At 36.0% G+C, this 17,115-nt stretch overlaps 1 protein-coding gene across 2 annotated transcripts in view; it reads right to left on the bottom strand.

Moving 5' to 3' along the window:
- The window catches only part of LOC6038544 (guanine nucleotide-binding protein G(s) subunit alpha), a 38,216-nt gene continuing 21,101 nt past the window's right edge, over positions 1–17,115 (bottom strand). For both annotated transcript variants that reach the window (XM_038252024.1, XM_038252025.1), the window contains exons 2-11: positions 9,476–10,384; positions 5,841–6,002; positions 5,564–5,660; positions 5,371–5,491; positions 5,169–5,297; positions 4,906–5,085; positions 4,711–4,835; positions 4,570–4,643; positions 257–403; positions 1–128 (exon numbers count right to left, since the gene is read on the bottom strand). In XM_038252024.1, the coding sequence (XP_038107952.1) occupies positions 257–403; positions 4,570–4,643; positions 4,711–4,835; positions 4,906–5,085; positions 5,169–5,297; positions 5,371–5,491; positions 5,564–5,660; positions 5,841–6,002; positions 9,476–9,592 (1,152 nt within the window). In that variant the 5' untranslated portion in view covers positions 9,593–10,384 and the 3' untranslated portion in view covers positions 1–128. The remainder of the gene's footprint in view (positions 129–256; positions 404–4,569; positions 4,644–4,710; positions 4,836–4,905; positions 5,086–5,168; positions 5,298–5,370; positions 5,492–5,563; positions 5,661–5,840; positions 6,003–9,475; positions 10,385–17,115) is intronic.

Raw genomic sequence — 17,115 nt, 5'->3', positions numbered from 1 at the left:
TTTTGATTAATAATTAATCAATATTTGTTTTTATTATAAAATTAGTAAAGTTTGGCTAGATTTGATATTTTTACGGTAGACACAACTAAAATGAGACGACCAGGTTGCATCGAAATTGTTAAGTATATCTGGAACGATAATGTTTCATCTATGAGATCAGAACATATACAATGATACCATGCGTCACCATCGAAGCAAGCGGTGGAGACGCATGGCTGTTTACACTCAAAACTAACATGTTACATGAGTCTCATACCTATAACAGCTCGTATTGCCGCAGATGCATTCTTTGAATGATGTCTCGACAATCGTTGAAAACTCTTTTGATGTTTTCCGTGTCTACCGCACAGGTAAAGTGCGGATAGCAGTAGTGTTTGCCATCGCCGCTCGCCGTCGATATACGCTAGAAGAAGGAAAATAGATTGATTTTTTCAACAAATTGTGGCTTCTTTTTAAGAAATTGTAATTAAATTTATTTAAAACAAAACATTTTAAAAGATTATTTATTATTTTTAATTTCAATTCTGCCGGAGACATGAATCGTCAAAGTTGGGTTCTCAAAATGATTTTTTATCGGTTGTAGCAGATTCTCGATGGCCACTATGACTAAATCCGGTTTTCCAGGTCGGTTTCAGAAAAGGGACAACCTAATCTTTCATTCGAGACAAAGAGAACTAGATTTGGTCAAAAACTGAATTCGGCGATTTTTAAAACTTTGGGGTCAAAAAAGAATTGAGATCTTTCCAAGTTTTTTTTTGTGGACGCTCCCCTAGGTGTCGTCCAATATTTAATTTAGTGTCAGAAAATGCTCTAAAACATACCGTCCCTATTCAGACTGTAGTCCCGATTCACCCCAGTTGACGGTACTCATAGCTAGAGGGTGACGATTCTCGAGATTTTGAATTTCCCGGGAATCGAGAGTTGAATGTAACAGCCGGACCCGGGAGTTTTTTTTTTTTTTCAAAGTAATTGATTTGTTCACATAAATTTAAAAGAATTGTAACAAAATTAATACTGCTGCTCAAAGCAAGTCCGTTCCATATGTAATTTCGTCAATTTTGAGGTAATGATGCAGTTTGGTTTGAAATAATGTTAACTATCAGAAAAACCAATAAAATTTAGTACTTTGTTCCAGAAACCCGTCGAAAATTCAATTTTTTGATAAATTCTAACACGTCATCTTATGGGCGAGACTGATTTGACTTGCGTTTATCTCGGTTTGCTGTTTTTAAATATGGGATGGACTCGATTAGAGCGGCAGGATATCATTTGAAATTTGATATGATGATGATTTAATGACAGTTATTCAACACAATTTAAGTTTGATATCGAAATTTCAATTACTTTGTGGAATACTACTTGTTGAAAAATCTTTCCAAATCTTCTGGTACAATTTCATTTCAATGGTATGTTGGGACTCACAACTGTAACGATTTTTGTTTCGATTTTAAATTCTCACTGAATGATTTTGCCTTAGTTTAAAAAAAATGTCTGTGTCGTAGTTGGTAGTAGTAGACATCAACTTGTTATTTGATTTTTTTACAAAGCTTAAACAATAGTTTCAATATTAATTTGCAAGATCGGGATTTTTGCTTTAAGACAAATAAAAATCCTAAGCAACATTTCAAAGTTGTTTTTTGTTACCAACTGTTAATTTACAGTAAAGGAATATTTACAGTTACAAGGAAAACTGAACTGTGTATGACCAGTAGCATAGAATAGGTACCAGTAGGCTTTCCTTAACCTTATAAAAAATGCCAGTGCTTTAATTAAAAAATAATTGAATTTTGATGCCATATAAATATATATATTGAAATAACAAGCCATAGTTTCAACATTTGCATGAAAAAAGTATTTTGAAAAGCATTTTACACTAGTTCAGTTGTTTTGCAATCATTAGTTTTCAAAAAATGTAAGATTTGACGATAACAAAAATTTTAGCGAAAAAAAACTTTTCGCGGGAGTAAACATCGAAAAAAATGTGCTATTACCATGCCATTTTTCCTGCAAGGTAAATAATAAAGTAAATCTATAGTTTTGCTTAAAAAGAGTTAGCTTAAATTCCAGAAGTTGGCAAATAAGGTGTTTTATTAATTAAAACGCATATGTTTGTTAGAATGTTATTAATCTTATGTTAATATCACCACAGACAACAGACGTAGCAGCTAGAACAAAATAATTTGAATATCGTGTGTAAAAACATGGCGGATGATAAACTAACGCCATCTCGTAGTCTATTGCCACATGCAAGAATAAGCCTGAATGTAGACTGCAGTACACCGCAGCTTTTGCAGGAGCCGCATTATGATTCTCATCAACATGATTTTTATGATGCTAAGTTTTTTTTTTATACAGTATGTAAAAAAAGTATTTACACCCCTTGGGCACTATGCACATTTTGTGATGAAACATGTAAAAAAATTAAAGTTTGACAGGAACCTAGTACTACGTTTTGTTCAGAAACTCATGCCAAACATTTTGCTACAAAAAGCTCATGAAAAGATGATTTCTATAAAAAGTTATATAACGAATACTATTACGAAAATAAAAAAGGTGCAAAAAAAGTATGTACACCTTTCGTAAAATTAACATAAATAATGTTATTTGTTGACAATTCACCATAAATCCAGTCTCCCAACTCCAAATAGGCATCCTTGACTGATTCAAAAAAAAGAATTTGGATTGAATATAAAGTTTACTAACTACTTAGTATAAAAGTTTATATAACTCTGGAAATTCTATATAAAACTTATCTAAACTTAATTTTGCAAACTTTTAATTCAACTAAATGTCAATATATTACCATATAATTGCTAAATAAACATTTTGGAGTGGGTATAACACCGTTTTGGGGGGTATTTGTATCGATAGAATAGATTTTTCGTTGGAATTTCGTACCAACCCGGAATTACGTCGTAGGAATATCCGCTTGCATCCGAACCGGTCCACGATTCACAAGTCAACCTATGTGGAATCGGAAAGGGCATAAAATTTCCGATCTTTTGATACCCAAACATCTAAGTTTTCCTTAAAACCTACGATTTTAAATACCTGGGCAAAAAGTAAGTTTGATCCACGAGAACAAAAATTACAAAATTCCATACATTTTTGGCAGGTTGCTCAAACGAAACCATAACAACGTTTTTGCTTAGGTATTTAAAAACGTAGGTTTTAAAGAAAACCTAGATGTTTGGGTATCAAAGATCGGAAATTTTATGCCCTTTCCGATTCCACATAGGTTGACTTGTGAATCGTGGACCGGTTCGGATGCCGGCGGATTTTCCTACGACGTAATTCCGGGTTGGTACGAAATTTCAACGAAAAATCTATTCTATCGATACAAATACCCCCAAAACGGTGTTATACCCACTCCAAAATGTTTATTTAGCAATTATATGGTAATATATTGACATTTAGTTGAATTAAAAGTTTGCAAAATTAAGTTTAGATAAGTTTTATATAGAATTTCCAGAGTTATATAAACTTTTATACTAAGTAGTTAGTAAACTTTATATTCAATCAAATTCTTTTAATCAGTCAAGGATGCCTATTTGGAGTTGGGAGACTGGATTCATGGTGATTTGTCAACAAATAACATTATTTATGTTAATTTTTCGAAAGGTGTACAAACTTTTTGCACCTTTTTATTTTCGTAATAGTATTTGTTATAAAACTTTTATAGAAATCATCTTTCATGAGCTTTTGTAGCAAAATGTTTGGCATGAGTTTCTGAACAAAACGTAGTACTAGGTTCCTGTCAAACTTTAAATTTTTTACATGTTTCATCACAAAATGTGCATAGTGCCCAAGGGGTGTAAATACTTTTTTTACATACTGTAAATAGACTTTTTTGTTCTGAATTTAACTTAAAGTTATCTGAAGCGATTATCAAAATAATTACCTCCGACATTTCAAAACTATTTGTAGTCTACAAATCAATTTTCTCGACGAAAAAGTGGCATGAAAATTTTGATGAGAATGAGAATGCGCCCAACCACGTGCTTTTCAATGTTGTTGTTTACACTTGAGAGCAGCGCGGGAGAGATGTCAAATCTCTTCTGCGACGGCAGCGCCACAAACGGCTTGCCATTTTTAATAAAACCGTTGCAAGCTTTTACACAAGGTGGTGATCGAGCCAAAACGTCTGTTGTCTGTGATATCACTGCAATGATAATAAAAACCAATCCAACTTTTTTTGAACACTTTGTCTGAATCCATGAAACAACCTAGCGCTGGTTTTTTGAAAGTAATTTTCAGTGAGTTATAAGATTTGGCTACCATATCTTGAGATAAAGCAATTTAAGTGATAAATAAATAAAGTCTCTTCTAAAAGTCTCTCCTATAAAGTCTGAAATGGAATTTGCTCTTCATTTAAAGAACCTTTCCCATAAGTCAAACTTTTTTTTTCATTATGCATATCGGATTATAAAAGTTTCGATTACAATAAGTTATATCGTATATCGTCGTGTTTGTGCTATCTTGAATTCAACACAAATAAATTTGCAATAAACAGTTATAAAACAAAGTCTCATTGGGGAAGCAAGGAGATAATTTGCATACAAAACTTACCAAAAATTCATCTCTGATGAAATATTTTGCTCTAATCACCTCGGGATCTTCTCCCATTTCGCAAACGGCATCCGCTAAAATTACAAAAATAAATGTTAGTATTTTTATCTCATTTACAATCGAAATCTACTTTAAACTTACCCGGCGTCTGGTAACGGTTGAACTCACTAAAGTAGTCGGAAAGTTTGCTTTTGGCAGCCTTGACTTTCTCTGCTAGCAAATCTTGCTTATTGAGGAACAATATTACGGATATTGTTCGTAACCATCTGTTGGGAGAGTTTGCAAAAAGGGCATTAAATTCAACTCAACTGGAAGATTCACCGCAACCGGTCCTACCTATTGTTCCAAATACTTTTGAACAGCTCCAGCGACTCCCGCAGCCGGTTCTGTGTGGGGTCCTCCCGCAGGACCATGTTGTAGCTGGAACACGCTGTTACGAAAATGATTGCGGTGACATCATTGAAACACTGGATCCACTTGCGCCGCTCGTCCCGCTGCCCACCGACGTCGAACATGCTGTAATTGCAAAGGCAAGGAGCATCGATTGAATAATTGCCCTCTCCCCCGTGAGTGTGGGTCGTCGGCGTCCGAATACTTACTGAAAGTTAACCTTATCAACTTGAAACCTAGTTTCGAATATACCCGACGTGAGGACACGACATCTCAGTATATCCTGCTCGGTTGGAGTATAATTAGGCTGCTTGATTTCACTAACACGATCCAGAAAACTGGAAATTGATACAAACAAACGGGGGTTACAAATGTGAACGCGGAAATGCCGTGACTAAGAGCATCGCTTACTATTTAGCACAATCAATTAATTGATATTCGTTTGATCGCTCGTAGGTCTGCTGCACGCCGCGATCTTTCCACAACTCTTCGGTGTTCTCGTAGAACTCCGGTGGATAATTGAAGTCAGGACCTGGTGGAGAAGAACGCCAAGGTTAGAGAGTAACTCAATTATTTTCCCTACTAAACAAGGTGTATCACGTACCGGATGCGTAATCTTGAATGTAGTCCACTCTGGCCTGGTTATCTGGCTTCTCCAATGGAATAGGGGGTGTTAGTGTGCTCATTGCACCAGTAATTGTCTGAAAAGGATTTTTTTTAAAGTGTTAGTTTTATAAATCTACTAAGTTCTGTCAAACGATTAATTACCATGCGTCTCCACTAAATCAATATCATGTCGATGGAGACGCATGGCAGTTCAACAATCAATTTATAACTTTAAACTAGAGCAGCATAATGTTGAAGCAACTAGCACCACTCACCAGTATGGCATCTCGGATATTCTTTTTGATGTCCTCTATTTTCTGTTTCCTCTCGGTGTCGGAAAATCCGTTGACATGCAATATTCTCATTTGTTTTACGATTGTTGATTTGCCGGATTCACCGGCGCCCAACAGTAGCAGTCTATGGGTGGCTCTGTAAACCTGTGGATAGAAAAAAACGAATGGTTGAGAAAGAAGAAGAAGAAGAACGACAAGCGTAAATAAGGAAATTAGTCAACTCCTTTTGTTTTCCCTCCCTCTTTATGTAAAACGACGGGGGTATTTAGATGCTCGGGTCGAACACAATAGACGGAGCACGTGCGGGCAGTTTAATCGAAGTCTGACTTTTTTTTAGATTTTTTAAAATGCCCTTTTTCTCGTTTTAAATTATGCTTGATAAAATAGAAAAAAAAATCAGAAAGAAATAAAAAAAATATTGCAAATATGATTAATATATTTTGGTTATGAGAAAACAATTAATAAAACTTTAAAACATATTTTTTGATTTATTTTAATTTTGAATTGTAAGATTAAAACTTCTTTGGTCGCTGCAAATGTTTTAAGGTTTTAAGTTCCGCTTACACAACTACAAAATAATTCCAAATTTCAATAAGGCATGATTGCTGTTGTTTTCCAATAATAAGTTTTATAGAAACTTAGTTTGGATTATTTTTTACAAAACGCATTTTTTGGCGGTGCTGTACATCTTTATTCCTATATTTCACAAAGTCGTTAAAATGATTTCAAATTTACTGAGTAATTAATTTTAAATCATGATTGATGGTTAAAGGACTTTATTCTAACCTAATATTTATACTTACAATACATTTTTTGTTGAAACATTTTCGTTGAAAAAAATATAGAAACGTATCTTATGTAGCCAAAAACATAAGAAAATAAATTTTTAAAATTTTGAAAATAGTTCGGAAGTTAAGCTCTACATGATAAAAACAAAACAACCAAAACGGTTGTACATCAAATGTTGTCAAACGAACAGGGTCCCTTTTTAGTTTGACACCCCTTTTACACGGAGTTCACACACTCACTACCAAAACGTTTGTTTTGCTAGTGTGCGTGAGCGCCGTGTAAATAGAGTTATCTACGTGCGCATGTATTGCGTATACGTACACGAAAAAGATTGAGGTTAAATTTTGTACCGGCCAGCAAAACAAATGGCGTGCTAGTGTGAGTGAGATCGGGCTTAGATAACTCTATAGTGACATTTTGTCACTCTTTAGTTTGACTTTGTCAAACCAACGGGGTACATATTAAAAAGTGTCAAACGAAAAAGTGCCCAACCACCGGGGGTTGAATGTACAGCGATTCCAGGTCAAACCAACAGGATCCAGATTAAAATAGCTCCGATCTGCCTCCTATCATATAAGCACCCTATATTAGGGTCATCCTATCTGAAATAGGGTGTTCCAATTATTTCGTTTTTTGATCTTCGTAAAAAACCTAATTCTAGATTAAATTTTCAAAACAACCTAAAAGTCATGGTTTTCCTATGTAGATAGAACACTTTAAAAATTGAATCTAGAATTAAAAAACATATCTCCGGAGCGGCTAATCCAATTTTAGCACGCCACGTTTCAAATGAAATGTGATACTTTGGGTTAAAATTACATTACAAATTTGTAAAAAAGATTTATCGTTTCAAAGGATAAGTTGGGATTTTAATGAAAAATACTAAGAAATTAAAAAAAAAACATAAACCTTTTTTCGATGTATTGTAAAAAGCTTGTTGGGATTCCTATCTACACTCTTATATTTTTTTATCGAATCAACTGCTGAACAGTTTGGTAATCTGGAAACTACCGAATTCGTTAAAAAAAAGTGTTTAGATAGAACAAGAGAGCACACCGGCATCGATTTGCTGTGAAGGTCTCGTGACCAAAAAGCTCACCGCTGAAAATATTTTTCTATGATTTTATGATCTACGCAACATATCCAAAAAATGGCAAAGATCTATTAATAGAATTCTAAGACATGACCAAAAAAATTATCAGTATTCGGTACATTAATTGTCAAAATGTGCTGGAAAATCATTTCGATGGAGAAGCACGGTACTTTGAGTTCGATTGATATACAGTAGTTGTTCGCTAACTGGGCGTTGTTTAACTGAGCTGCTTTTTAACTGGGTGCTCGATAACTGGGCCGTAGTCCAGTTAAAAAGCAGACAAACGTCAAAAAACCAAAACAAACCAAAAATACCGAGGGGTTAATGGATGCAAAAATCATATTCAATAAAAAAAAATCAAATTTTTGTTTAATTTCAAGTTACAATTAAAGAAAAATGAAAAGTAAGCATTGTAAATAAATTTGAGTAACTTTTATTTTTATATTTCATCTGGAAAATATTATGCATCGGTGGTCACCTCGTTATTTTTTGTTCAGCCCAGTTAACGAGCAACATTCGGTGACTGGGCTATGTTCTCAACCCAGTTACCGAACAACTACCGTAATCCGCCATTTATTTATTTTTTCAAAAATCATATCTCAGAATCCTGTTAATGGATATGTATTATTTATGGATATGTTACATCCTTAAAAAACCATAAAAATCATAGAAACATATTTTTCAAGCTGCAAACAAAGTTTTCATTTAATCTGTAAGTGCATTCAGCTATGTTTTAAAATGTCTTAGTATTTTTCATTAGAAGCCCAACTTATCAGCATTCTTTTGAAACGATAAATCTTGTATAAAAATTTGGTGTAATTTTTATTATAAATCCATAGCAGCTGGAATAACTTAAATAATTGTGCTTCCAAATTATGCATTGGTTGCTTTTTTTCTAGTAAAGAGGTTCAAGTCTACTCTCCACTACTTTGTTGGCCATACCGGCTTATATTTGGGCTAGATCTTCAATTTTAGCAACAATCCCAATCTGCCAATGCGTGCACCTGGGTGATGAATAGAGAGAATGCGTAACGTGATTTTCGAATGATCCCACCTTGTTTACATCTACAAAGTAGCAGGCTGTTCAAGCACAAGCATGACTTTTTTCTCATTGGTAAATGAGCTGTTTTATAATAAGTAGTATGTGTTTTTTTGTCTAGTTTTTGACATTTTTTACTGGAAAATTGTGTATATTTGCAAGTTTCGATTGGTTAGAAGAGGTTTTTCTTTTTTACGAATGACGAAGAACTGCGGCGAGAGTGTTATTCTGCGATGTCGCAAATAAATTCGCTGGCTGGTTTTGGAATCCTGCCGCTCTTCCTGGTCCAGCGAAAAAACATCGCTAATTCTAGCGAAGCTGATCCAACAAACAGAAAACATTTTAGTGAGTAGGTTTTCAATAGAATGAAACAATAAAGACAGCTTCTGGATGAATACAACCACATCGACTCCACAAACAACTTCAACTTTCTTAAGATTTCTTGACAACTCCAGGTTCCAAAAGCCTCATATTTTTTACTCTTGCAAACAAAAAAAAAACAATGTTTAATGATCGATAACAATACTCTCTACTTTTGGCGAACAGTAAATTGGTTCCACTTTGACAGTTCAAAATTGAGGCCGTTTTGCGAACCACAATTCAGCACCCAGGCGTGCACGATAGAGCTCAACCCTCAAACCCAATCGATCGCGTTCCCCTCCTTCACCGTATAGTTCTACACACTGCCTGCCTCACCTGTTTATCTTTCTGCAGCTGCCGCGTGATGGCATCGCTCCGCCGCTTCTGGCTCTTGGTGTCCTCGGAGCTGTTCGAGTCCGACTGTTTCGATCCGGCCGATCCGAAGCAACCCATCGCTGACCAGGGCGCCCACCAGCAGGTGGCTCCGCCTTCCGGTGACGTATCGGGAGACTCTGCCCCCCGTGCTTCACCGTTCCGAGCCAGTCTAGCTGAGGTGCGATTGTTTGACCGAATCCGCCGCCGCCGTCGTGTTCGTCTTCGTGGCTTCCGCTGCGACTTCCTGTGTCCGGTTCAGCGTCGTCGTCGTCGATTTCGTTCCGAGCTCTTTGTGTTGTTGTTTCCACGAACGTGATTCTCACAGGCGCACCGTCTAATTATTATTGTTGTTGTTTCTATTCCAGGTGAGTTGTGGGGTTTTTTGTACGACGAAACACTAGAATGTGTGTCTACTAACACTAGGTAGTAATGGTGGTAGTACTAACTACTAGTACGAGCACTCTCTTCGTGCTAACTCTCTTTCCCTCTCTCTTCTCTTCGATATTCTCTTTCACGGTCACACAAACACTTTCAACGGACGACACACATACACTTATCACTGTTCACACTTTGCTTCTCTGTTGTTGCTGTTGGTTCTCCGGTTTTTTTTGTTGAGTGAGTGACAACGACCACCAGCACGAGCAGCGTGACGCATGAGGCGTCTCCACCAAGAGCGCGCGCACTCTCTGCACACTCACACGCTCTCACGCACGCACGCAAACACACACGCGGTGTGCTGCCTTCAGAGCAGTGCTGCTCCTCTGCTGCTGTTGATTGCCGTTTGTTTTTGCCCGTAGTCAGTCGTTGTCGCAAAAGGTTGTGCTCTCGGGTGATTGCTGTTTTCTCCTTCTCCGTAGCCGTTCGAAATATCTGCGAAACACACAAAAACAAGCGAAAATTAGTATAATTGGTTCAGACATTTTCTCTTAATTAATATCATCCCCACTTCCCCCCTTTCCACCCTCTCAGCTGGAGAGCGATGCACTAAAATCTAATCGGTCTAATTACACATGTTTAACAATTCAATCACACCACCACCCTAGAATGCTGCTGCTGCACACGTTTCTAAACTATTTTTAGCATCTATCTTCGGAACACTGCACTAGTAGTAGTGGTTGTGGTGGTGGTTTTGGCCAAGTACGAGCATGTGTTTGTTCTTCCTTCCCACCCCGCACGACGTGCTCTGTATGTGTGTTTTCTGCTTAAACTACCCCCCTTCTGTAAAGCAACACCATCCCTACTACCCCAAACCACCCCAAATGCAACACCCCGACACACTGTACTAACTGTAAGTACACATCAAAATTCAGCCGAACCAGCACTGCTCTCCATTATGCAATGTGAGAAAATTGGTGGAGTTTTCCACCAACCCCACCCACCCCAGCAAAGGGGGGTAGTAGCCTAAATAGTGCACCCTCTTCATCCCTCGCGAAACTCTCTCTCTCGCAGTCACTGCATGCTGGTCAAAACGCACACACACACACACTGCACACATTTTCTCTCATTCTCACGTTGTCGGCTGCTGCTGCTGGCTGCCACTGTGGTTAGTGCTCAATCGTGAGTTGTTACAACAAACAAAGATATCAATTACTATAATAGCAACATCACACAGTGCTAGTGTTGTGCGGGAGCTCTCAGCAGGAGCGCAACACTAGCAGGAGTGAGGCGGTGGAAACAGGTGGATTTTCTGAAAACTGTGTGAAGCATATTTTCATTGTTGATATTATGTTGAATTTGGTTACGATCAGGGTTAGGTACCATGTGTCTCCATTAGAAATTTGTTTGTCTGTTTATTTTTATGGAGGCTCCTGGTTGTTATCCCAAAGTCGATAAATTACAGAAGGCAGATGAAATTTGAGTTTTCACGGGGCTTTCCATACCAAAGATACACAATTTCGTGGCTATTGCAAGGGGCTTAGAAAAAAATATGAATAGCTGAGAATGGCCACTCCTAAATTAACTTTCTATCCCTTATGAAAATTTCTTCATGATATCCCGAGATTGGATTAACCAAATCAGCTGAAATTTGGGGTTAAGACATAACGAAAACAAAAATATAAAATTGTTACATTTACATGATTGCAAAAACAGTCTAACTTGGTTGTAAATCTTTTTGCTGACAGGGGATCAGTAAAAAAATGCATCGTTCTCGTATCTTTAAATGTCTGTAACAAAAATCATGAACTCTGGTTGATGTGCACCGTTAAACACGATGCATTTTAAGCGGTAATTTCAGTCACACGGTGTAGTTAAACAAGTCGGAACAATCCATTTTAAATAAAATATTAATTTTAATTCTTACTACAGTCGACTCTCTGGTTGTCAATATCCAAGGGACCGTCGAGGAAGAGAATCATCAGTTTACAGAACGATGCAAGAAGACTCGATTAAAATATTTTTTTCTTGATACCCAGCTATGGGAGAGAATCATGGCAATGTCCATCAAACAAAAACAAACTAATGTCAAACACCCTTTAAAGCTTCGTTTCGCCAAGAAAAATGTCTATGCAAGCCATGAGAAAGTGAAATTATTGACAACCGGAAGAGATTTTTAAAGCAAACAGAATCCAAGGGACCGTCGAGGAAGAGATCCTTCAAGCAAGGGAAAATATCGAGGAATGAAGATAATTGAAGTATGCAGATTGAAGGGACTGAAGAATTCATCGATAGATGGAGAATTATTGATATCGAGAAGATCGACAGCCAGAGAGTCGACTGTAATAATTACCAAATCTGGAGTTTTTTTTAAGGGTCCAATAAACCAAATTTCCAGTTTTTGCTTTTTGGATGTTTTTGAAATCGCCTTGAGTCAGGGGTATTAAAAAACACCCAAAAAGCAAAAACTGAAAATTTGGTTTATTGGACCTTTTCAAAAAAAAACTATAGATATACTAATAAAGAAAACAAAAACAAATAAAAATCTTCAACTGTAGGATTTTACTACCAAATTTTCAATCAAATTCAAAAAACAACAAACATTGTTTGGTTTGTGTTGAATTGTAAACTTAAATTAGATTATTTTATGTTACTCATACAAATATACAATCCTCGACTCGATTATCCGAAGTCCGCACAGAAATTTCAGCTCGTAGAATCGAATTAAAAAAAAGTTTTTTCGTTTGACTTATTTTAAAATTTATTTTTTGAGTTTCAACTTTGTCTGTGTTTTTACTAACATTTCGTATAGGTATTTTAAGTAAAATGAAGCATACAGTAATTTGTGTAGTGCCCCAGACTACGCATCTAAGCATTGTTACAATTTAAATAATAATGGTGCCATTCTATGGCAGAAAATGTGAAAAACATTAAGCTAAACAAATAAAAAGTGATTTAAAAACATGACAAAATGAGAAAGGCGAAATGAAATTATAAGAGGTGGTAGAATAGGCCAAATACTAACAAAAACAAAAATAAACTATACAAGATCAATGCAAATTTGAAATACTAAAGATAAAATAAGAAAGACATAAAACAAGAGGAATCAAGTATTTCGTAAAACAAAAGTTGCCTTAAACGACCTCCTTAACACGGAAAAAAATAAAAGAAAATTTGGGCATTAGAGGGTTAACGGGAAATAATTCAATCGCAGTCAAAATAAATTTATTTTGTTTCGGCTAGTACAAATTTATTTATTCAAATTTGAGGCCTGATTTTCAAAATCGAAACAAAAAAGTATCGCAAAATGCTTTATACATCATTACAGTTAAATAGTAATTAAAAGATTGCAAAATGTCAATGAATTTACGAAAAAAATTGTGAGAAAAATCTGTGATACCAGAATCCAGATCTGTGATCTGTGATACCAGAAATTCTAAATTTGTAAAAACGATTGAGAAGTATTTATTTGGTATAAAATGTATAAATAAACTTCAAACATTGCATTCCGAACTCGATTTCGAAAAGTTATCCGTCGGTTTTACAAGTTTTTTCAATACTAATTTCAATTGTAGTCAACAGAAATCAATAAAAAATTTAAATACAAAATTTCTACTTCGTAAAATTTGGTATATCACATGTAGTACAGATGTATAAAAAATGTAACATAAAACAAATAGTTTGTACAAAAAGACACAAGTAATAAACATTCCAGTTTATCAAGTATTTTTAATTGTGTTTTATGATATGACCGTTAATGAGAGGAAAAAGCTCTACATTGCCAAAGCATACCCTACTGCAACGCGAGGTAATGAGACGGCTGATGTTCCAGCAAATATGTAATTATCAATCGCAATCGTGTGTTTTTTTCCGATGAATAGTTCCGGAACTGAGCATTGCATTCGTCTGTAGATCATTGCTTCAATAGAATGTTGAATAAGTCGTATACTAAGACAAATTGTTTTGATTGAAAGTGATAAAATCGCATTCTGAGCATTTTTTTTGTTCAGTTTATTTTTAGCCAACAGCAAAACTCAAAGTATTGTCTGAAAGCACTAGCCATTACCGGGACGACTTTCTATTGTAATTTTTCTCAACTCGCGGGTAGTAAGGCACTTTCCATAGAAACATTAACAGCAGTTTTTTCCAGTTCTTCTTCATCTGTTCTTACTTTTGTTCAACCCCGTAGCAACTCGGCTATTTATCTAATTGTTTGTAATTACTGGGCGAGCAAATAGAAAATAAGAATGCTTGATGTATTGCCCTAGCAGGGTGGGGAACGCGTTTTCTCGTGTTTATTGATTCACCTCAAAACGATATATTATTTTTACTTATGTCCACAAGTTAACGACGTTAGTGGCGATTAATTGTTTCACAAGAATCGAGTTCTTCTTCTAGCTATAGAGTTGAGGTGCAAAGCTATTCGTGTATGAGAAGCACGAAGCTAATCGTGACAAGTTTCGGCTCCATTCCTTTGAATTTCGTTCACTTTTCCAGCAACATCACCACCCCTAAATTCGTCCACCTCAATATCGGCGGTGGTCGTGGAGGTGCTGCTGCTCGTGATTCCACCACAATACCAGCTCACTTCCCTTGATTAACATCATTCAGCGAGAGCGATTTTGTTTCACTGTCTCTTCGCATATTTTATTTATTTATTTCTTTCTCGTTCGATTAGGTATAATCACATTTTCCTCCCACAAGTTGTAGCTTGACGCTGTCTGCTCTACTCGTTCACACCTTCAACAATTGCCGAGGGTTAAGAGAGTCGGTTGCACACATACAACAACCACAGACGTGACTTCTTTTTTTCACCGTTGAGGTAATTCTTTGGGATATCCAACACCAGCACCAGCAAAGGTCCGGCTTTGCACAACAAACAAACAAAAACTGCAACTTTCGAGCTCTGTTGCTACTGCTACCCCCGAAATCGGAACGCCTATGTGACTAGACTGACTAATTATATCGACCTCTTACATATCCCGCGTACTCTAACAAACCATAATGAATTCGAATACCGATCCATCGACATTCACAGAGTTGAACTGAACCACTGACTGAGCGCGATTTGGCCGAGCGCGCGTTTCGGCCTGAGAAAATCGCGTGCAGCTGGGCTGGTTGTTGTTGTTGTTGGTCGATACGGACATGTGTGTTTGAGTACACACACACACTAACTGGGAAGTTTGCTTGATACTTTGCATTTAATTCGAAATGATTGAAACATGTTCAACATTTTGGGGTTTAAAGTAACGAGAATTTACTAGTAGTCTCCTCTGAATTAGGTAGAGGTATGATGCGGCTCCATTAGACAAGTTACACACTCAACATCAAAATCCTTAAATTAAATTAAATTATTAAATTAATAATAGTTTGGTTTCATTGACCAAAGGCTAAATGAACTTTTTCAATATTCCTCCAAGAATCCCAGAATCAAATTCTGAGCAAATGCATGTTCGTGGGATGGTTAAACAAAAATATGCACTTGATTTTCTTGACTTTTCCATAAAGAATTTTGTCCAAATTTGTTCCATTCGGTTCCGTTTCGGGTCCCATAGTTTGGTAATGAAAACTGTAATATTTAATTTTTCAATTCATCGTTTTGGTGGATGCAAAAGAGGGTTGATTTTAAAATTAACTTAACAGTTCTGGTTCGGATGTAACTGTAAAGCAATAAGCTAATGCAACTTAATTTGTTAGCAATGGTCAATATTGCGCACTGACAATGATATGATTTTTGAGCAGATAATTTTTGTCTGCCAAACTAGACAAAATAAATAAAGCTAGTAAAAGAAAATCAAACAAAAAAACATGATTATTAAAAAACATAAATGAAAACATTACTTGATCCAGTGTAAGGTGGTTGATGTCTTCCTCACATTTATAGTTTTTTTTTTTTGGTAAATAAAAATTTCCAACATGCAATTGTTCTTTAAAAAATTCATATGATCATAACTATCGATAGGGTTGTCAGATCTTCAATCTATTGGACTTGTTGGAAAGGTCTTTTCAATACCTTCAATAAAAATGTATAACATGACGGATTTTCTTACAAAACCACAATTTTTACAATCTTTCGGAACTTAGTAATATGTTTTGTTAGCATAACTTTTTAAGTAGTTAACTAAACATGCAGATTCTTTATAGAGACTTATGAGAAACCAAGAAGGATCGAAAACACTAGCGTGCCCAGCTCATCGAGGAAGGTGGGGCAATGATATGGCCGTTTTGAAAATAACGTAATTTATGGACACCCCCTGACCAAATTTAGAACAAATTTCTGAGGATGGTGGGGCAGATCACGCTAGTGATCGAATAAGACCAACACGGTCAAAATCCGTTCAGCCTAAAAAATAGGGATAATCATATTTATGAAAGCCAAACTATGGACAACATTATGAATTTAGTGTGGTTTAAAAATACATATTTAGCATCTTGGCCAATAAATTTAATTACCATATCTAATTACAAAAATTTTGATGTATAAACATAAGAGGTTTGCTTATAAACATCACGAGTTATCGCGATTTTACGAAAAAAAAGTTTTGAAAAAGTTACTTTTTGCAATTCCGTTGTGAAACTACTTACTTTTCCTGTCATTCTTGAACGACGAAATAGCCTACTTTTCTGTAAAAAAAATAACAGAATCGAATAGCAACACTTTTCAAAATAAATGCTGAAAAATTCTACTTTTCAGCACTGAAATGGGTGCTGAAAAGTTGAACTCTCTCGTGTACGAAAGATCGGTAAAAGGAATCTAAAAAAATCATCATCTTGATTATTCTGCGGAACATCTTTTTCACTACAATACTTGCAAGTGTAACGTCACAAGTCGAAAAATCACCTGTCACTTTTTGTAGATGAGCAATGTGTGTAAACAAAGCGAAATAATTAATTTTAAGTAGTTAGCACAAGGAAATCAACAAAAAATCATCAACAGATTGATTTTTTTGGAGAAGTTCGGGAGCGATATTCTTTTGCGTGATTTGCCTCCTCTCTCTTTCGCGTGCGAAAAAAGTTCGCAAGCGAAAATGATTTTTTTGCGATTATTCCATCCCTGGCTGATAGTAACCCTGTTTTTATGCAGCGATTTTACATTTATATTTTTCCATACTCTGAACCAGACTCAATCAGATCTGTTCTGTTTCATGTGCTGCTGACTCGCCAAACAGGCAAAATGCAAACCAAAACGGAGCTCGGGTGCTCCAGTAGGAGGTGTCACCGGCTAT

Source organism: Culex quinquefasciatus, chromosome 2 (assembly GCF_015732765.1).
Source record: "Culex quinquefasciatus strain JHB chromosome 2, VPISU_Cqui_1.0_pri_paternal, whole genome shotgun sequence".
Classification (NCBI taxonomy): domain Eukaryota; kingdom Metazoa; phylum Arthropoda; class Insecta; order Diptera; family Culicidae; genus Culex; species Culex quinquefasciatus.
Note: the sequence above shows the minus strand (reverse complement) of the source record. Positions and strands in the feature narration are given on the sequence as shown.